The sequence below is a fragment of the Triturus cristatus genome, chromosome 10, assembly GCF_964204655.1.
Source record: "Triturus cristatus chromosome 10, aTriCri1.1, whole genome shotgun sequence".
In the NCBI taxonomy this organism is placed as follows: domain Eukaryota; kingdom Metazoa; phylum Chordata; class Amphibia; order Caudata; family Salamandridae; genus Triturus; species Triturus cristatus.
The window spans coordinates 1,049,372,399-1,049,394,875 of NC_140593.1; the positions used below are offsets into that span (position 1 = coordinate 1,049,372,399).

At 43.9% G+C, this 22,477-nt stretch overlaps 1 protein-coding gene across 1 annotated transcript in view; it reads left to right on the forward strand.

Moving 5' to 3' along the window:
- LOC146796542 (actin, cytoplasmic 1-like) overlaps positions 1 to 22,477 on the forward strand; it is a 173,318-nt gene that overhangs the window by 136,964 nt on the left and 13,877 nt on the right. The window contains exon 5 of the mRNA XM_085629160.1: positions 4,852 to 5,033. Within this exon, the coding sequence (XP_085485286.1) occupies positions 4,852 to 5,033 (182 nt within the window). The remainder of the gene's footprint in view (positions 1 to 4,851; positions 5,034 to 22,477) is intronic.

The following is a 22,477-nucleotide window of genomic DNA, read 5'->3' on the forward strand; positions in this document are numbered from 1 at the left end:
ATTCACCATGCTCCTTATGGGAAGACTTCAAGGCAGTACTACGTGGCGGTGCCCAGGCCCTGTTTTGGGGCTTGAGAAAGGAACAGGCTATCAAGTGTAAGACGTTAGAAAAGAAAAACGCCTCCATTGGGACAGCAATGCTGGAGGGGTCACCACACCCTGACCAATGCCACAGACTCAAACTTCGACAACAAGAGCTGAGAGGCCTGGCAGAAAATACAGCCCGAGCGCACGTGCTGGCCACATAGAGACGCCTATACGATATTGGTGATAAGCTTAACAAGCTTATAGCCTAGCTGGAGAGGAGAGATAGGGGCAGGAATTAGGTAGTAGAAATCTGGGACTCTGCTGGTACATCACAAATGGGGAGGCCATAGAGGAGGCCTTTGCCACATACTATGAGCACATGTACTCCTCCACGACAAATCGGTCTGGCGAAGAGTCTGCTGACATCCTTAAAGATCTTTCCATCCCGGTCCTATCAAACAAAGATAGGGATGTGCTAGAGCAAGACTTGATGGTAGAAGAGATGGAGGGGCAATCCAAGAGTTGCAATCTGGGAAGGCAGCTGGCCCAACTGACTGAATGTGCAAGGATACAAATGCGTGGCTGACAAGGTGGTACAATACATGCTGCCCATGTTTCAGGCAGCTAGGAAGGAGGGCAGCCTGCCAATATACTAGAGGCTGGCTACTATTAGAGTCATCCATAAAAAAGGTAAGCCACCCGGGGCTTGTAGCTCCCACCGGCCTAAATCTCTCATGAACCTAAAGGCTAAGGTATTAGCAAAGGCCTTGGCCAATAGACTGAAAACAGTGATAGCCACGGTGGTCGACCCGAACCAGTCTGGGTTTATGCTGCACAGGGGTACCAGATTGAATTTGAAGCAACTCTACAGGGTATTACACATGACCGGAGCTCCCCAGATTGAAGATGCTGTTCTGCTCTCATTATATGGAAGGATGGCATTTGATAGTATTGAATGGACGTATCTGTTTGTTGCCCTTGCCATTTTAGTATTTGGTCCAGGTTCTGTACTTGGATTAGGCTCCTATATCAGGGTCCACTGGCGAGAGTGAGGGTAATAGGGCGTTGTCCCGTTCTGTCGCCCTCCACAAGGGTACAAGACAGGGCTGTCCCTTGTTCCCAATGATTTTTGCTCTGGGGCTAGAGCCCTTGGCTGCCTGGATTTGTCAGGAGCCCCTCCTGAAGTGGATTGGCATGGGACAAGACTGGGAGGAACAGATTTTCCTTTATGCTGACAATATCCTACTATTCGCTACCCAACCTAGCCTCACGGTGGATAGAATACTCCACATTTTTGAGTTTTTTGGGGACTGCTCTGGCTATCAGATTAACTAGGATAAGTCCCTTATATTCACCCTTGCCAGGGGTAGCCTAGCTTTGTTGTCAATGTGTGTAGCCCAAATCATGACAGACGGTTGTCAATATTTGGGCATTTATGTTACACAAAGTGCTAAGGAGTTCTTGGAAAGGAACCTATTTCCCCATCTGGAACGCCTCTGAACTTATGTTGATCACTAACGGACACTCCCGGTGTCCTTGATGGGACGGGATGTGCCATTCAAGACGATGGCCCTCCCCCGACTACTATATGTCCTCCAAAATACCCCCTGGAGGGTGGTGCCTGAATTCTTCTCTAAGGTCGACAGTGAACTGTGCAAACTCCTGTGGGATAGGGATAGTTCACGTATCTCTCTCTGTAAGCTACTACTCGAGGGGTATATGAGGTTGGCCAGGCAGTCCCTCACATACGTATCTACTACTGGGCAGCCCATTTGATCATAATCAATGATTGGCTGTTTATGGATGTGGAGGAACCGGCATATCGAGTCAACCAAGAGGCTATGAGGTGCTGCGGCTACCCATCACTACTATAGGGTAAGAAACGGGAGAACTCATGACCGATTCACATATAGACAGTGGTGAGAGTGTGAAGAGAGGCCACTAGATTTCTGGGATGGGAGGGCAAACTCACCGACAGGACTCCACTCTGGGACAGTAACTTGCTGAGACAAGTCAGGAACCTGAAGGGTTTTCATAAATGGGAGCTGCTGGGTATCGAGCACTTGGGAGTTGTTTGGAGAGGGAGAGCACTGCTGAGGTTTGAGGACCCAATGATCGAATACAAGGTGGGGAATCCGATCTAATCATTTACAGTTAGGTCATGTGATGCTCTGTCATGTGCTGGAGGGAAAGCAGTTGCCGAAATCAATTTGTTAGAGGACCGAGTGCTTTAGGACCCTATGCTGGATAAAGCAATCTCACTGACCTATAGAATATTAATGAAACAACTGCCCAGACCCCTTAAGGTCCCTGTGAGACGCATGGGAGGGTGACATCGGACTTATCAGTGATGACTGTATGGAGGCACTGCAGAGCCCTAGGGAGGTTGTGATATGTGCCCGCTTAGGATTAATACAATTGAGGATACTCCACAGATCATATTCCTCCAGATCACTATTACATTGTCTGGGGTGATATGACATAGACCTGTGTGTGAGGGAATATGCTATGGTGGGGTCCTTCTTTCATAACCTCTGGGATTGCCCCATGATCTAGCAACACTGGAAGGCGGTGGTCCATGTTATGGCCCAAGTTCATAGGTCTTACTGTCCCTCTAGAGGCTATATTGCATGTGCTACACATTACGGGCATATCAGAAGATCTGGCAAATGTTAGCGGCTAGGATGGCTGTGAGAAACATTCCACAGGGCATGGGGAGCAAATTATTCGTGCAAGATAGAATCTACTTATGTACACTGAGCAATTGCTAAATAAAAAAATGTAATTAAAAAAGAGATGTGCTATTTTTTTTACACATTTATTGCTGAAAAAGCCGAACTTATTCCTGCACGATCTCCTAGTGAACCTACAAAGAGGAGAGAAGTTCTCTACTTACGTATAGATTCCTTATGATATCTGTATTTTCTGTTTTTCCCTAAAGTCCTTAGATAATGAGGTTTTCAGTCACTACATAGTGTTGCATGTGCTGCAAAAGACATACTAAGGGAATGATAAAAACTAATTATTATTTAGTTGAACTGTATGCTTTCATATTCTATAGGATCTCAAGCCCTCTTTCCATGACTCAGTATGGGATCTCTAGCTCATATTTTTTCAGGGGTGGGTGAAAAATTCTGTTCAAACTGTGGAATTGGTTGAATTTTGGCCTCTCCATGTTACTCTTTAATGCAGAGCTCTGGCCAAATATCGCCAGTCCCCACGAGGTAGATTTTTTTCCCCACGAGGGTCAAAATATGCGAGCTGACAAGCACGAGCAAGGTTTATCGTACCCTAGCGCAATTTTCTAATACGGGTGGTGGCTGGTGTTCACAGTCAGAGGGCTGCCATTAGAGTAGATTTGTTGCAGCTCAAGTAGATTTTTCTACTTGAGCAGAGCAAAATCAACTCGAATGGCCGCGTGCTCTTGCATGGTGCATTTTGTGCTGATTTTTAGTGCTGCTTGTGCAACCGGCGCTAAATTGCAGCTCAAGCAGTGCGAGCTGCATATTTTCGGCCCAGAATCTCACAGAGCTTTTCTGTATTCCTAGTATTCTTGTGACAGTTTTATAAACCTATAATCCTTATTCAATGTTCAATAGAGGTCTACAGTCCTAAGCAATCCTCAAAATAGTAATAGGGAAGTAGTATATGCTCTATAGACAAGAAGAAACAAATGAAAGCAAAATGATAGAGTAGAAGAATCTGGCACAAATTTAGGGACTATACTAATAAAATCCTTGAATGAGCGCACATAAAATCCTATTGGGTGGACATTTCTTCTAAGCATTTAACTCTATTTTGAATTCTATTCCTGTCTCTGGCTTTGTCATGTATTGCTTCATCAAAAAACATAAATAATTTTGTATTTTTCTTGTTTGTAATTTTTTACCATAAAAGCTCTTGGTATGAAATAATAATAGCCAAATAGAACATTTTAGTTGTTAATGATAGCCCTAACCACCGAACATTATGATCTACCTGTAAATTACAACATTTACATAATTCTGTAGACTGTTTGCCACACTCTAAATCCAGATATTGTGTATCAGCTCAAAGTCAAGCAATATATGAGCCACCTTGACACAATATAAATTACAATATCAGAGAACCTGGAGTTTATTTTTAATGAAGTTTTGCTTAAAGGCTCGCAGACCTCAATTATTGGTTAATAAGGAAGAACAAGGTTTGTGCTGCTTTTACAGAAATCGATCATTTAATAGAAGAAGTGCAATCACGTATCCAACTACCTTCAAAATATTAGTCAACTACATCTTCCCATTCAAGCTCACACTCTCTTTTAACCTGAGCTCACTTTTCATCTTAAGAAACGTTCAAGTATCGGGGCTCCCTGCCAGTGTTCTATCCATTGTACAGACTGCAAAAGGCTAGAATGTTTATGAGTTTACTGTATCACTCCTTTCCACTTGGATCAAACATCTAGGTACAGGATCTAAGATTACCATTAATAAATAACTGGTATGCATTTTTCTATTAATAACTTGTTTCTTAGAAGGCCAATTCAGAGTTAATTTTTAATTTCAACTTCTTTCGTCTTAATAGAACTCCAATCACCACATTAGTGACAAGGCAGAATTTAAAACAAATGCCATTATTTTAATACATCATCTATTAGGCAAACGTCTAACAAAAGGTGGAATACATTATATTCAAATTACATTGACTTTTACACAACATGCTATTAAATGTGGTGGCAGAATTCCAGTTATTATTTCATACTGTAAAGTAATTAACGGCAGCAGCTATTTGTTTTTTTTGTGGTGGTGCACTATGTGCTTTGCTGACCTGTCCATTCATTCCTGGCAGGAATGGAAGTGGCTGGAATCCATGAGTCTACATACATGTCCATCATGAAATCTGATCTTGATATCCGTAAGGACCTGTGCGCTAACATTGTGCTATCCGGAGGTACTACCATGTACCCAGGCATTGCTGACCGAATGCAGAAGGAGATCACAAGCCTTTCACCACAAACAATGAAGATTAAGGTAATTTCCAACAGCAGTACCACATGCAAGCCATGGAACCATTGTAATGAACAGGATTGGAGGCTGGTTTACTCTGTAGGTAACTTTCGGCTTGAAGTCATGATTGGCTCAGACCCTTCGACTACTAATACTAGTACTACTACGCATTATCAAACTCCACAGTCCGTCACACCTATGAGCAGAAGGAGAGCTAAATGCTTGTAAGATTAAATTGATGAGCACTTTTGTTAAATGTGAATCAACACCATCCAGGTTCTCGGAGTACTTGAGAAAGGAAAACAGATTAGAATAATACTTAACATCATACACAGAGGAAAACAATATAATAGTAAGACAATTCCATAATCACTGATCAAGACCCAAAGCAATATAATTAGGAGCCAGATGAAATAACATTATGAATACCAATTTCCTAATTGCGATTCTCTCCGAATCGCAATAAGGAAATCTGCATTCCTAATGCATGGCACTCTTTTGAGTTTCATTAGCAATTCCTAGTGAGTCACAAATAGACCTGTCTCATGCATATTAATGAGTAAGGTTGCAATTTGCGATCCACTAGGATTCTGTAGCCATCATAGGGATGGTGGTAGGGATGGTGGTCTGCTGAGGTCAGAAGACCACCGTGTCTGTGACTGCTTTTTAATAAAGCTATCTTTTTTGTTTGATATTTTTAAGAGCAGCTCTTACCCCTTTCGCTGCTTGGCACACCCCCCCCCCCCCCCGTGCTAAGCCTTTTTTTGACTATTTGGGGTAGTTTGTGCTTGGGCCCCTGTAACGTTTTGTCCATATAAGGGTGTCACACCAAATTTTCGTCATTTTCTTCCAACATCAAGGCGATTTTAAAGGTACCCAGGGTTTGTGGACACAGAAATTAGCCAAAATACAGCCACATTGGTTTTTTTTTAGAAATAGGGAAAAAGTGCTGCAGAATAAAGCGTCAGTTTTTTTCCCCTGCAAATGGTATAAAGAAAGGGTTTGGTGCTGAAATCACCATCTTCCCAGTTTTCAGGGACAGACAGACTTTTATCAGAAAACCAAAGTTTTCTACACAGTTTTGGCATTTTACAGGTACATAGCCTATTTTTGATACTTTTTGTGCATTCAACCTCCTTCCAGTTATTGGTAGAAATGGGTGGGAAACCAATAATGGATCCCAGAAAGCTATACATTTCTGAAAAGAAGACACAATTCTGAATTCAGCAAGGGGTCATTTGTGTAGATCCTTCAAGGTTTTGTTACAGAAACTGTTGAAAATAAGAAATATTGAAAATGAGTTGAAAGAAACTGCCATTTGTGCCAACGTTTTCCCCTGTAACTTCTTCTAAGTATGACAGATTGTTTAAAGCAATGCATCGTTACATCCACTGGACCTTTCTGGTTGTGGGGATATATAGGACTTGTAGGTTCACCAATAACCCGAGGAACCCAGAGCCAATAAGTGAGCTGCATCTTGCAATGGTTTTTCACGGGTATATACCTATGCATTTGGGAAAAAATATACAGTTTAGAAGCAGCAGTTATTTGCACATCTCCGAAATTGTGGGTACGCATACTAGCATGTGAATTATAGGACTTTTTTCAAAGTGACTTCTTTTTTTACACATTGTCTTACATTTGGAAGGCAGAAATGCATAGAAAGTCAATAGGTAATAACAGTTGCTCTACACTTCTGTGTTCCCCCAAGGCTCCCGATTAAAATGGTGCCTCACTTGTGTGGGTAGGCCTAGTGCCTGCGACAGGAAACGGCCAAAAAACGCAATATGAACATATAATTTTCTAGTGAAAACAGACCTTTTATCGCAATGTGCCTAGCTGTGGATTTTGAACCCTAGCTCAGCCGGCACCTAGGGAAACCTAGCAAACCTATACATTTTTTAAAACTAGACACCCCGGGGAATCCAGGATGGGGTGACTTGTATGGCTCTTCTGTTACTCAGAATCCCTTGCAAATCTCAAACTTCATAAAAATAAAAACACATTTTCGTCACATTTCTGTGATGGAAAGTTCTGGATCCACAAATACCACCCACCCCACATTCCCCGATGTCTTCTGATAAAAATGGTCCAAGGCATTTCGGTCTCGGGCTTTACCATCGTTCTCTCAACCCCAATGGGTGCAGAAGAGGAGACGCTGGCCAGTGGCTTGGATCTTTTGCATTCTGAGTGTGGAAAAGTAAAGAGTCTTACCTCTGTTGTCCCCAGGGTGCAAGGATGCAGGGGAGCTAGAACCTTTTCTTCGCTCGCTTTTGGATTGAGAGTCTCATGGGGGGGGGGACCTTGGCTGAACCAGACCCAGACAGTAGCCCCCAGTGACTCGCACATTAGTCTATCTTTTCTGTACAGCTGGCTGAGATCAGGGTCGGACTGGGACAGAAATAGACCAGGGCACCAAGGTAAAATTGGCCCCCATTACTGAATCAGGTGGCCACAAGTAGTTGCCCATGTTTGTAAATTTGGGCAATGTTACTAATCCATAATGTTCAACTTGTAAGGCATGCTGTTTAAGTGTTTTGCAAACTGTGGAAGACTGCAGTTATTTGAGCTTGCTGCAGGCAATGTTTGTTTTATTACCAGGGAAATAAACAGTAAAAACGGACCCAATACACTATATAACAGGTGCCCTAACAGTCCAAAAACCAACACGCACACTGACTTGCCAGACAAGCCCATTGGCACTGCCTGATTGCCCTATAGTCAGTCAGTCCTACCTATGCTGAGATAAACAAAGTTTTCTTTGCTTTTATTACGTTTTTCATGAATAAAACAAACAGTTCCCTTTGCCTGCATTAGCACATTCACAATCGTATCGTTTGTCTAGATGTTTGTCAAGTTGTTTTATAGTTAACATCAAGGAGGCAGGTGGAGAGCAAGCAGTCTTGCCAAACACCAACTCTTCCTCAATTTCCCCCCTCCCACAGCCTCCCCTACTCTCCCACCAGAAATCAGATATCACGCAACAGTTTGTGTCACATCAATTCCTGTAAGGCAAATCAATCCCTGGCTCTGTTCAGAATAGACGTGTTTCTGTCAGATGTAGAATTTTTAGGTATCTTAGACAGGTACTTCCTCTGTATGTGTTGGAACAAGAAGTCAATGCATGGTCCCCAAGATTTCTGAAAGTGTGTTTTTCGTTTCTCTAGGGAGGCAGGGAGTTTATCCATTCCCAATAGGTTCTAGAGGCTTTGGAACCAGTCTCCCTACTCCGGTGGCCACTCTACACCAGCATGCTGTTATCGCCACAAGTGTCATGGCTTTTTTCCCCGCAGTTTTATTTAGCACAAACTCGACCCAAAGGTATTGCAGCGCTTTCTTTACATGAGCACCAGTTGCGTTGCACAAGGACACATTAATTTTATGTATGCACGGGAGATTAAGTGATTTGCCCAGAATCGCAGGATGTTGAGCCCACGCCCAGACTCAAATTTGGTTCCCCAGCTCCAAATTCATCAGTTCTGACCCTTACACCACATCCTCATTCAATTGCCCCTTTTCAATTCGTAAAGGGTATGGCAGTTGATTGGGAAGTCCCAATAAGGTTTTATGCACGGAATCTCGATAATGCTTTGTTAAACATATCGTTAATACTAATAAGAACCTCCCCTCAATAATGTGTAGCTTTGGCCAGTCCCACAGTAGGTGTGTCAAAGTAACTACACTTCCGCAATTCCATTTGGGAGACATTTTGGGCACCACTTGTGAACTTGTTCAGGCGTATAGTACCAGTAACGTGCCCTTTTTAGGTCGAGCCTGGGCAGCGCATGCGCTGCACAGCAAGGCATGTTGTAATGGATACTGTGACTTAAAACCCCTCCTCTTTTTAGGTCTCGCGCCTAGCGATGTAGTGCGTAGCACTGCTCACGCAGCGAGTGTCCTTTTGTCCGGGGTTCAGAAATGGAGCCTGGAATCGCACATGCACACGCTTGTACGTGTGCTTTTCCTTTTGTGCTACCCCATTGGCCTTTGCGTGCGTCTTTTTCTAAAAGACTGCACGCAATTGGCCAAAGACGGACTCCTTGCTCCGCCCATGGCCTATTAGTGTCTATTACGCGCTTGGTGCGCGTAATAGACACTAATAGGCCATGTGGTTTCAATTATCGTGCCCCGACACAGGCGTGATAATTGAAAGCATATGGCTCGCAGTGGCGCGCGTGCGCGCACCACTCGCGGGCTTTTTTGTTTTTCAAGCGGAAGTGAAAGCGAACGCTTTCCCTGCCGCTTGTTTTTCATGATGAGACTTGACCCCCCCACCCCATTGATCAGAAAGCACTAGACAAATAGAGAAGGGGGACCCCTGAAGACAATGAAGGCAGGTAACGCAGGGGAAAGTAAGTTAAATGTACACTGAGAAAAATGCACCTGCCTACATTATGAAGCAAATGGCCTAACACATAGGTCCCTTAATATTCTATCACTACCTGGAGCTGAGCAATATCAATTTTCAAGCCATATAACCACAACCTAAGTTGGAAAAAATAAGTTTCTTTTTATTGACATAGGATTACAACAAGTTTGCCACGCATTGGCAATGCATAATTACAAAATGAATTACAAAATGAAAAACATAAACAGAATTCTTAAATGTCCCATACATCACAACATTCATACTAACACACATTCAAACCACAACAACCGAAATATCAAGACTTGGTCAAGGTGGTGAAACTGCCAGGTGATGTTAAACTGAAGGTTTGTTCGTGCGTCATCCTGATGACAAATAGGAGTAACATGGGAGGAGGCACGCAGTAAGTTCAGACGCCTATACGCGTTTCAGTGTAAGGCCCAGAACGGTGCCACAACTTCATCAGGGCGGAGACCAGTAGGTAATGGGGGGGACAACAAAATGCACTTCAAGTCTGTCTGGTAGATAGAAATATATAAATTCACTGGGTTTTTGTAAATTTATTCAAAAACGGGTCCAAATGAATACATGATCCACAAAAAACAAAATTTGCACGATGGGGGATAGTAAAAATCAGGTCAAAGGAAATTTCCCAAAACTGGATACAGAATAAAATCCTTGGACGAATCACTTGAGGCAACAAAAGCAAATATCAATGATTCCGATATTCATAGCAAGTTTAGATGATCAGTGCTTAGTAATATCCCACCGGAAGGAGTTACTGTAAAAAATGTTTGACAAAACAAATTATGGGTCGGAGTAGCGATGCTCGAAATCCTGGGTAAAGGTGTCAGGGATTCTAGAATTTGCCAAAAACATTATGCCATACAAAGGATGATCTGCAGCATTTTGGAGTACGGGAGGTATCCGGACGGGAAAACCAATTATCGTGCCCAGACACAGGCGTGATAATTGAAAGCAGGATGTATGACGTTACAACGCATGCTGTTACAACGCATGCTGTTACAACGAAAGTTTTACAACGCGAGTGCATTGACAACGCAGGACATTACAACGCAAGTCTTTACATCGACTTGCACTAGATGGCGTGCTAACATTAAAAAAGTGTAATTTACTATTCCAACTCCAGTCCACGTAACAGTAGGGAAGGTGTTGGGATAGTAAACTACACTATTTTTAATGTTAGCACGCCATCTAGTGCAAGTCGATGTAAAGACTTGCGTTGTAATGTCCTGCGTTGTCAATGCACTCGCGTTGTAACAGTTTCGTTGTAATGGTAGTGCGTTGTAAAAGTTGCGTTGTAAAGGTTGTTCCCCTTGAAAGCATATGGCGAACGCTTTCCCTGCCGCTTGTTTTTCAGGGTGAGACTTGACCCCCCCCACCCCATTGATCAGAAAGCACTAGACCCCCAATGCGCATCAAAACATGAGCATCTTATGACAGGCATACAGGTAAATGTATGATTTATCTGTCTAAGCTGCCTTACTCTAAAACTTAAAAACTATGCGCTTCATTAAAACGTCCTAAATAAATGAACTTGTTAACTGTTGACACGGACCTCTCTCTTGCAGTTACACATCATTGACAGCCCTGCAGGTTCCATCATTGTTGGGGGCCGAGGTGCACTGGGCCCTGGACGAGAGCCACGTCATCAGTCTGTACACCGCTTGTCTCGCGGGGCTTCGAGGCAGCAGCCTAAAGTCGTCATCACTTGAGGTTCCTGCCTCGCGCCGCCCGTGAGCAGACCGCAAACCCTACTCTAAAGGTCACACCCGGCTTGTTAGGACATATCTCACATGGTCTGTCGGGCATACGGCGGCAGCTGGCGTTTCGTGGTCGGCGAGACGGAGGTTGAGTGGTGTGCAAGTCATCAGAGCTGGAAGTGTGGGTGTTGTGTAAGAGCGCCTGTGTTACTGTCATCGGTTCCCAAAATGTAGAGGCGCGCCTTCTGTGGCGCCTGGTGCACCGATTCCAGGACTGTAGGCGCTGCCAGAGGGCCTCAGCGAGTCCTTCCGAGACCTTGAGTGGCAGATGTCTAGGGTATTAGCATTGTGCCTGTCACAGGCTAAATAGTCCGTAGACTTCTATCATTAAGTGCCACTGAGTTTGGCACCACATGCAATGGCAGTTTGAAACACGATCATATAAATCATTTCCTAGAAACTATACACTGTTAAAGATTAATTATACTCAGGACCACTGGAATCATGTGGCAAGGGAGGGTCAAATTATGTGGCAGGGTTGAGTACATTTTGCAGCTAGAAAAGGCAAATTATGCGGAACATTTTGTGATGTTATTACTTAATTATTTTGTAACTATTACACTTGTTAACACTGGCCATTGGTTGCACCTCAGTATTACTAGTTTAACACCCAAATCTAAACATAAGCAACAGAAAGGAGGCCAGTGAACCTTTCAAAGTGTCTTGCACTGCGTGACAACAAGAGTTGCTGTGTTTTAGTAACTTTTGAACCCATTGCTCTACAAACAAAATCTTTGTTTTGTTAAAATCTGCAGATTATGCAGCAGATTATCGAGTATGTGGCAAATGGGTCAAATCTATCATGATGTGATAAACTCTGCAGAGGCACAATCACATAATTAAACTGGCCCTGATTACACTGGGTCTTACGGTCTGCTCAGGCGTGGGATGAGAACATGTTGGTCCTACTCGCCTCTTTATTTTCACACCTTCGCTACTACAGTCACTGCTTCTAATATTTGTCCATGAGGGGCAGATGTATGCCAGCTTGTAAAGATAGGCATAGGGCAAAAATTTACATCCAGCAAACTAAAGGGTAATGCATGTCATAGACTGTGGTCATCCCGAAACCTAGCATAGATCCAGCCCTTGTGAACCAATGTTGGACTCCCAATTAGAATCTTGTGAAATATGAAATTCGTCATACTTATAGCCTTCAAACCACTCTCTTGTCTAGAGCAACTAGGATTATGCGGCATGGAGGACCAAATTATGCAGGACATTCTCAATCAGTATTCTTTGTATCCATTTGACAGTAAAACATAATTGTGGTGAACATACAAATGTTATAAATTATCTAACTAACACTCTAAATCCTTAAGTGTGCAGTAAATGCTGCAGCCACAGAAACGCCTAAATCCACTGACCTCCATCCCCTCAATGATGGATTCTGGGCTTGGGTAACTGTTATTATATACCTTTCTATATACCCCACCTCTCATCTTCCAAAGTCACAGCTGCCAACTGATCCTTGGAGTCCCTTCAGTGCCATGCTAGCATATTACAAGCTCAGGGTAACATTACTGTAAAGCTGATCTACCATGTAACATTACTACTAAAACTGAATTTCAATACTTTGAGTCAACCTCAGTGCAGTGTAAGTGCTCTTCCAGTAGCATATAACGAGTACACATAAACAATTTCATAGTGTAAATTTGTTGTACTAAACCTCTTAAATGCAAATAGTGAGTTTAAAATACACGTACCTGTGGGCAATGTAATCTCTAAATTATTTCACCACTAAGAGAGGATAGTCTGCATGACTGACTTGATGTATATAAACACACACACACACTTAATGTTCTCTAGATCCTCAGTGCAGGTAGTGGGTGACCTCAGAAAAATTATTTTGGGTCATCAAATAAAGAATTGAGAAGTTGCCTCAACCTCAACTTAATGTGGCATGATTCATCATAGGCGACCTCTCACACTGGAGTAGGATGATACCACTCCACCGGACTCAACCAAGTGTTTGAGGCTTAGGAGTTCTTAGATGACTCTTTCAGGACAATTCTGTTGGTCCTGTATTAATTATGATATGAAGAAAAGGGTTAAAATACCTAGGGGGTATACCCAAAGGAATTGCCTTTATTACTGGCTACCCTGGTATCAGTTAAATGATACGGGTATGGTCACTGGATCGAATTTTATCATGCGTCTGGCCATTCTAGGGGGAAAGACCACCAACACAGGTTTTGACCTATGTTGCCTGCCTAAAAAGGTCAAAAGTCTTTGTCAGGGTAGGAAAGGAAGAACCCCCTAGCTATCACAGTCATGCACTACTGAGAGAAGGAAATTATCCATACCATGTTAACATCAGGTCTGACATACACCCATGTCGATTAACCTACGGGCTTCATGGATCAGTATGTGTGGGAGGAAGCTTCTCCTTTGTAGTCATAAATTTGTGTTTAAAAACCTTGCATTAATAAAAGGCATTGTCATTTACAATACCAATAGGTCAAACTTTCTATAAAACGAGACCTATTGCATTGCAAATGCTTGTTTAATTTGTTCCCATTCATGTCTTTTACAAAGGCATGCTTCTGTTTGGTCAGCATGTCTCATTTCTTGCTTTAGATCCTACCTGCAGACTGCCCCTGCTACATGTAGTTTTCCACGTTCTTGAATTAACGTGGATTTGTGTACACTCCTTTTTTTGTTTTGTTAATGGCTTGTTAAAGGGGGCATCACTTTTTGGTGGCTAGGATGTAGTATGCTTTGTCGCAACTTTAAAAACTAATACAATTTGGCTGTTTCAAGTGTTTTGCATTTTTTAATCACATATTAGGGTGCGTTTGTTTAACTCAATTAATCTAATTAGAGTCTTTTTTTAAATAAAACCACTCTGTATCTTTCTTTTCTTTTTATGTTTAGTTATGCCTCACACTAACAGTCCCCAAGATTTCCTCTCAGTTTATTCTCAAATCTTCTTGGGACTCCAAACTTTTGGAATTGCTAATGGCCCATTAGGGGTGGAGTAGAAGGTTGCAGTCAAGCATTATATGGCAGCCAGCCCCTTGGTATATTAAACACAGTTTATTATGTAGTGTTCACACTTCTTTGTAGGTCTTGGGAGGGACCAAATAGAGACAGACCTGCTGTGACAAGACCCTGTATTTAATTATTTCTCTGGGATCCATCCGGCTTTGTTATCCTGCCTGTTGGCTGACAACCTCTGAACACACAAGGACATCTTCATTGCAGCAGACATCTTAATCATCTGCGAAACTTTAGCATGAGTGGAAACAGCCACTAGATAAAATTCCGATCTCTCTCCAGGAGGAACATTAAAGCCAAAGTTGCATAGAGGGAACTGCTCTAGACTGGATTGCGTCCTACCATCGAAACAGAACTAATGTCATCCATACCCACCTTTCTCGTTCAAACCATACTCCACAAACGCAGCGGTCCCTCAAGGCTCTATCATCTAGCCTATGCTTTTCAACATATACATGAAGTTATTACCGGTACTGATCAATCAATTTCACCTCACTTGCTATAACTATGCAGATGACAACTGGAATGCCCCAAAGACATTGGAAAATCCCCAATTTTCAGTTGTCTCAGAGCTGTGGATCAGTGGATGACTTGGAGCCATCTCAAATTGAACGCTTCCAAAACAGAAATACTCACGTGTGGTGATTGCAAACATTATGACCCGCTTGCCACCTGGCCTGATGAACTAGGATCAACGCCTAAAGTATCGAAGGAAATAAGAAACCTCGGAATGACCATGGATTCCAATCTATCGATGCTGTGGCCAAGTGGACAAACTAACAAGATCAAGCTTTGTCACTATAAAAATGCTGCGACAAATTTTCCCTCATTTGGGATTTCCACACAAGGTCCAAGCTACCATCTCCTTTGTTCTGTCCAAACTCGATTACGCCAATAGCCTCTACCACAGATCACCTTTAACAACCATGAAAAGGCTACAATGGATTCAGAACTCGGCTGCCAGACTACTCTTGCATATCAAACCACGAGACCGCATCTCACCTCCCTTTAAAGCCCTGCATTGGTTACCGGTTGCCAGAAGATCCACATTCAAGATGTTTTGTATCACCCACAAGCAATACATGGAATGGGACCACTCTCCGTCAGGAACATAATCACCAAACACATTCAACAAATGAACCTCCACTCTAAAGGGGCACCTCGCCTCAAAATCCCAAGATACAAGAAAAAAACCATGGGTGGCACATCCTTCTCTGTTCAAGCAGCCAAACTATGGAACTCTTTACCCCCAACATAAGATCCACCGATAGCCACCTTATCTTCAGAAAACTACTCAAGAACTGGCTCTTCCACAAATAAGCACCATACGCAAACAGAAATTTACAGCATAACTCTCTGTATATAAGCATTTATTTTCACTATAGATATGTACCTATCTTTGTGTATTGCTTTGTATAAACATGTAGAATAATTATGTTGTTTAAAAAAAAAAATTAAAGTACAATAACACTTGAAAACCAGCGGTAATCTGGTGCATCTTTGATCTACATGTACTTGCTTCCATTGTGCATCTATGTACCTTCCATGTACTTGGATCTGTGTGTTTGTTACTTTTCTCCTGAAAAATCATATCCAATGCACTACCCTATTTCTTACCCTGTACCTCTATCAATATCTTTAATCTACATATACTTACCTCCTTAATGCATCCATATACTTTCAATGTACTTATGGATCTGCATATTTATCACTTTCTTCTAATTTAGCATTTCGAATGCACTACCCTATTTCTCAGCCTATACTACTCTCAATATATCTTCTAGCCCAACTTTCTGACTCATCTCAAACTTCTTTCTGCTACTCTTTCCAATGCACTACCCTATTTCTCACCCTATACATCTATCGATATATCCTCTACATCCAATCTTTCATTTATCCCAAACCCCATACCACTACTATGATTCCCAAAATAACCCCTTCTAGACTCTCCCCTACTCTACCCCTCCTTGCATCATCTGACACCTCTTTTACTACACAGATCCCCCAAAACAGACCTTTCTAAACTCTTCCCTCAGACTCTTCCCCTGCCAAACCCCTTTTTACTCATCCAAAAGCCTCCTCCTACTGCTATCACCTCCCCCCAAAAAGAAAAAAAAATCCAAATCCTTCACTCTTCTATCCCTCCACTATCCTTTTCAATCTAAATAATAGACTAACATGTTCACTTCTCAAATTCCATATTCCTCTATACTAATTCACCACTAATCCTTTATGGGTCCCAGGGTAGCGTGCTACTCGCCACAGCTAGGGACTTTGCAAAAAAAGGGTCAGTTTTCACTGTAAAAATGTGGTGTGCTACTCGCCAATAAAGCGTTTCAACACTCCATCAGGGATACAAGCGCTATATAAATCCAAACCTTTTTCCCTTTGCTACCCTTCCTCAACCCATCTCAATCCAAATAACTGACTAACATATCCACCACTCGAAATACTTTCATGTTTCACTATACTAATTCAACACTAATCCTTACGGGTTCCAGATAAGCGTGCTACTCGCCAAAAAAGCGCTTCCAAACCCCATCAGGGGTAGGAAGCGCTATATAAAGACAAACCTCTTTCCCTCTTCTATCCCACTGCCTACCCTTCTCCATCCAAATAACTGAATAACATATCCACCACTCCAATTACTTCATATTTCACTATACTAATTTTCAACACTAATCCTTTATGGGTTCCGTAGTAGCGTACTACTCGCCAGAAAAGGGCTTCAACACCCATCAGGGGTAACAGGTGCTACATGAATGTTAACCTTTCTCCCCTTCATCCCTCCACTATCCTTCTCAATCCAAATAACTGACTAATAACCACCACTCAAATTACTTTCATATTTCACCATACTAATTCACCACTAATCCTTTATGGGTTTCCGGAGTAGTGTGCTACTTGCCCCTCAAGAAAGCGCTTCAATACCCCATCAGGGGTAACAAGCGCTATATAAATACAAACCTTTTTTCCTCTTCTATACTTCTGCTCTTCTTCCGAATCCAAATTACTGACTAACCTATCCACCACTTGAAATTACCTTCATATTTCACTATTCTAATTTAACACTAATCCTCTATGGGTCCCGGAGTAGCGTGCTACTCGCCAAAAAAAGCACTTTGACGCCTCGTCAGGGGTAGTAAGCGCTATATAATTGCAATTACAATACAATACTTGTGGGGGTAGGTCTAGTGCCTGCAACAGGAAACGGCCCAAAACGCAACATGGACATAACACATTTTTCTAGTGAAAACTGACCTTTTTCACAATGTGCTTGGCTGCGGATTTTGAACCCTAGCTCTGCCGGCACCTAGGGAAACCTAGCAAACCTATACATTTTTAAAAAAACAGACGCCAAGGGGAATCCAGGGTGGGATGGCTTGTGTGGCTCTCACCAGGATCTGTTACCCAGAATCCCTTGCAAACCTCAAACTTTATTTTAAAAACAAACACATTTTACTCACATTTCTGTGATGGAAAGTTCTGGAATCTGCATGGGTCACAAAATTCCACCGACCCCGCATTCCCAAAAGTCTTCTGATAAAAATGGTACCTCACTTGTGTGGGTAGGTCTAGTGCCCACAGAGGCGAAACGCAACGTGGACACAGCACATTTTTACAGTGAAAACTGACCCTTTTTTTGCAAAGTCCCTAGCTGTGGATTTTGAACTGTGGCTCTGATGGCACCTAGGGAAACCTAGCACACCTATATATTTTTGAAACCTAGACACCCAGGGGAATCCAGGAAGGGGTGACTTGTGTGGCTCTCACCAGGTTCTGTTACCCAGAATCCCTTGGAAACCTTAAAGTCCTGGAATCTGCGTGGATCCAAAAACTTCCACCTTCCCTGCATACACCAAAGTCACCTGATAAAAATGGTACCTCACTTTTGTGGGTAGGCCTAGTGCCCATGAGAGGAAACGGGCCAAAATGTATTGAGGAGACATCAAAATTACCTATCACAAAACAACTCCCCAGGGTGTCTAGTTTTTAGAAATGTGTGGGTTTGGTAGGCTTCCCTAGATGGCCGTCAAGCCTGGGGCCAAAAACCCAGGTGCCCCCCTTGCAAAACCAGGTTGTTTTGTGGTAGGTAATTTGATGTACCCACAATACATTTTGGACCCTTGCCTGTCGCAGGTACTTGGCCCACGCACACGAGTGAGGTACCATTTTTATCGGGAGACCTGGGGGAACACTGCGTGGTAGAAAATTTGTGTCAGCCTGGTGATCCCACAACTTTCCCACAAAGAAATGTAAGAACAATTTGATTTTTACAGCTAAATTTGAGTTTTGCAGGGGATTCTGAGTAGGAAAGCACTGGGGGGGGGGGGGGGTCCACACAACTCATATCTCCCTGTACTCGGCAGGGTGTCTAGTTTTCAGAAATGTGTAGGTTTGGTAGGTTTCCCTAGATGGCCGCCGTGCCCGGGGCCAAAACCCAGGTGTCCCCCTTGCAAAACCAGGTCATTTTGTGATAGGTAATTTTGATGTCTCCACAATATGTTTTGGGCCATTTCTTGTTGCTGCCACTATTCCTACCCACACGAGTGAGGTACCATTTTTATAGGGAAACCTGGGGAAATGCCGGGTGGTAGGAAATTTGTGGCGAGCCGGTGACCCCACAATTTTCCCACACAGAACAGTGAGGAAAATTTGATTTTTTTAAGCAAAATGTAAGGTTTGGGGGGATTCTGGGTAGGAAAATGTTGGAAGATTCATGCATGATATACCTCGTTGGACTCCCCTGGGTGTCTAGTTTTTTATAAATGTGTGGGTTTGGTAGGTTTCCTTTAGTGCTTAATTTGTGCCGGTGCTTAGCACTGGCACTTATTTATGAGGGGCGGGTCTATACATACCTGAGTGCCAACTCACATGGTGGCAATGTGTGTCACACAATATCGGCACTTCATACTGTCCACGGTAAATTAAACCCATGCCTTTAGTTAGTGTTGCAGTGGGTGGACCACTGGTTGGGCTGGATTTGAGCCTATGTTCAGCTGCGGCAGCGTAAGCGTAACCTTTTCAAAATTCGCCGCTGTAGCCTTAACATTAGGCACACACACACACAACGCACCGGCATTACTAAAGCAGTTCAGTTGAACCAAACCTAGAGCATGCCCCTGGTTGCTATGGCTGGTTTACACTGTTGATTAAAATGGTGATTCAATAACGTGTGCCACGTCTGGGTGCAGAGCTCTGTAGGAAGGAACCCGTGGAGCAGAGGGAGTGCGCCTGGGAGGCCTCGCACCAGTGAGTACACGTCTAGTGAGGCTGCGTTATTGTAACTTGTTAGCGGGACTGAGGAGCGATCACACTTACATGCAGAGCTCCGGGTAATCCTCTGGGAGGCTGGAAGGGCGGGGCTGGTTTTGAAACAAGGGGCTAGTTTTGTTACTGGGGGCCTATTTTGTTTAGCAAAATTGGCCCACAGTAAAATAAATCTGAAGGCCACGGTGCAGTGTCTGCACCAAGCCCAAGATGCTGCCAGCGTCCCCTTCTCCAGTCCCTTCTGTCCGGCGCCACAGCAAGCACATTGTAGAGCGCAGGCTTGGCATGCGCAGTCTTCGCAAGTGCTGAAGCCTGCACAACTTTTTTTCTCTTTTTAAAATAAACATCACCCCACCCCCAGGGCCGTCATTCAATCTAGTAGCGCGAAAGCTCTACAAATGCAACTGCGCAGGTGGTGGTTGCTCTGCCTTGCCCCCGTGGCTCCTGCCCTCGCCGTCACCCTGGCATGCATTTGCATATTATGTAATGCTTGTGCTCCATGCATAGAGCATACGCATTAAATAATATGCGGCCCTGCCTTCCATGCCTCGCTCTCATCTTGACACTTATTGACATATTATTTAATGCCCATGCTCCGGGTGGCACAAAGCATAAGCTTTAAATAATATGCAAATGCGTGCCTGGACTCCCCAGTATGCAGGAGCCCCTCACTTCTGATATGTAACCCATCACTGACTGCCCCTTGACTTGCACATGTGCCCAGTGCTCCCCGGGTGCTTCTGGTCTGTGGCCTCGAGTTTTGGACCAAGACTGTGTGAGGCTCTTTCCAGTGTCGTCGAGCCACGAGGATAGAGGGCGGCACAGGCAGAGCGGACTGGTGGTGGTGAGTATGACCTGCTAAGTTTGCATTGCCCGACCTTAATGTGGGCCATTTCAATGCCTTCTAGCCTGGGCCACAGGTGCTTGACATAGGGGTGTGGGTGCCGTTTCATCACTCCCCAAATAATCAGGGTAGAGTTCAAAAGGGGAATGTAAACTAAAATGCCTTTACTGTTCTTTTCTTTTCTTCTTGTCAGGTTTGCTGTGGGTTTAAACAGGTCAAATGGCAGGCTATGTAATCTGACAAATTGGTGTTCAATATTTTTAAACGGAAAGTGGTGTTTACTTTAACCCTGGGACAGTAAAGTTAGTGGCTTTTGTAAAACAAACTATCTGTAAAGGTCAAGGAGCTGCACAAATATTTCAAAGTTCATTTCAATGGAAAATGTGCTGTCAATAAATGACAGAGCGCTACCACAGCAAGCTTTAGTAATATGTTTGCAACCATGGTTTTAAAATTGCTCCATTGCATACATACCACACCCTCTTCACCTCCGCCAAAATGGGCGAGGCTCATTTGCTATGCTTGTTGTTTGTGTGATGATTGGATTTTTCACAATCCTATGACTTCAGTGATGGCATTGTCATTTTAGCCAATTTGTTTCAAAATTGTGCTTTAAATGCACTTTCGATTTCATCCTTCAAAATGATCGGGGGGCAGGGGAACCTCCTATCAAAATCTTACTTGAGGAAGGCTCCAAGGTACATGGGTGGTGCCATTCGAGGAAGTGGGTGGAGCTGGGGGAAGTGGGTGAGGCCTCCTACAAAAATTTGAGCACCTGGACTTAATAATTTACAAATTAAGCACTGGTTTCCTTAGATGGCGACTGAGCCCGGAATCAAAAACGCAGGTGACCCCCTTGAAAAAGCATGTCATTTTGTGATAGATAGGTGGGTTCCAGGATTGCAGACATCTTGAGGAACATAAAAACCACAGACATTTCTGAAAACTAGACACCCCTGGGAGTCCAGGGTGGTGTGTCTTGTGTTGATTCCCCAACATTTTCCTTCAAAGAATTTGCTGCAAATCTCAAATTTAGCTAAAAAGTGAAATTTTCCTCTGATATCTGTTTGGGAAAGTTGTGGGATCACCGCACGGCACACTACCATTCAGCGTTCCCCTCAGTCTCCCATTAAAAAAGATACCTTACTTGTGTGGATGGCCAAGTGCCTTTGACATGGAAGGGCCGAAAACATGTAGAGATTGAAGGGGCCCCAAAGCAGGTCCAAAAGGGCAGTTTATTTATACGTTTTAGGCTGACTTTGGGCATCCACACAAGTGAGGTATCATTTTTCTTGAGAAACCAAGGGGAATGCTGGGTAGTAGGACATTTGTGCCTGGCCAGTGATCCTACTACTTACCCACACAGAAATGTGAGGAAAATGTGACTTTGTAAGTAAATTTGAGGTTTGTGGGGGATTCTGGGTAAGAAAACGCTGGGGGACCCATGCAAGCCACACCACCAGCCAAGATTCAGTACACGCACACCACCATCCACACACACCACCAGCCAAGTGCCATCCACGCACACCGCCAGCCAAGCCCTATCCACACACACTGCCAGCCAAGCGCCATCCATGCACACACACCACCAGCCAAGTGCCATCCACGCACACTGCCAGCCAAGCACCATCCACTCACACCGCCAGCCAAGCGCCATCCATGCACACCACCAGCGAAGTGCGATCCACGTACACCGCCAGCCAAATGATATCAGTGCACACAGTCAGCCAAGCAATATCCATGCACACTGCTAGCCAAGCGCCACCCACACACTCTGCCAGCCAAGCGCTACCCACACACTCTGCCAGCCAAGCACCATCTCCACACACTGCCAGCCAAGCAGGGCTGGACTGGGAACAGCAACCAGCCCTGGCAGATTGCTGCTCGACTGGCCCTGGGAGGTGGGGGGGCATTCTAATAAGAAGCACCACTCCCACTTTTGTTACTGAGGCCCGATATTGCTGCACTGCTGCAAAACCAGCCCCCAGTGACAAACCCGCCCCCCATGGCCAGAAAACTGTCCCCCACACCTCCGGCCCACCGGGGAAACATCAGGTGCCCGCTACGTCCAGTCCGGACCTGCAGCCAAGCACCATCCATGCACACAGACAGTCAAGCATAAGTCCACGTACCATGCCAGCCAAGCGCCACTCCACGTACACCACCAGGCAAGCGCCAATCTACACACACCATCATCAAGCCA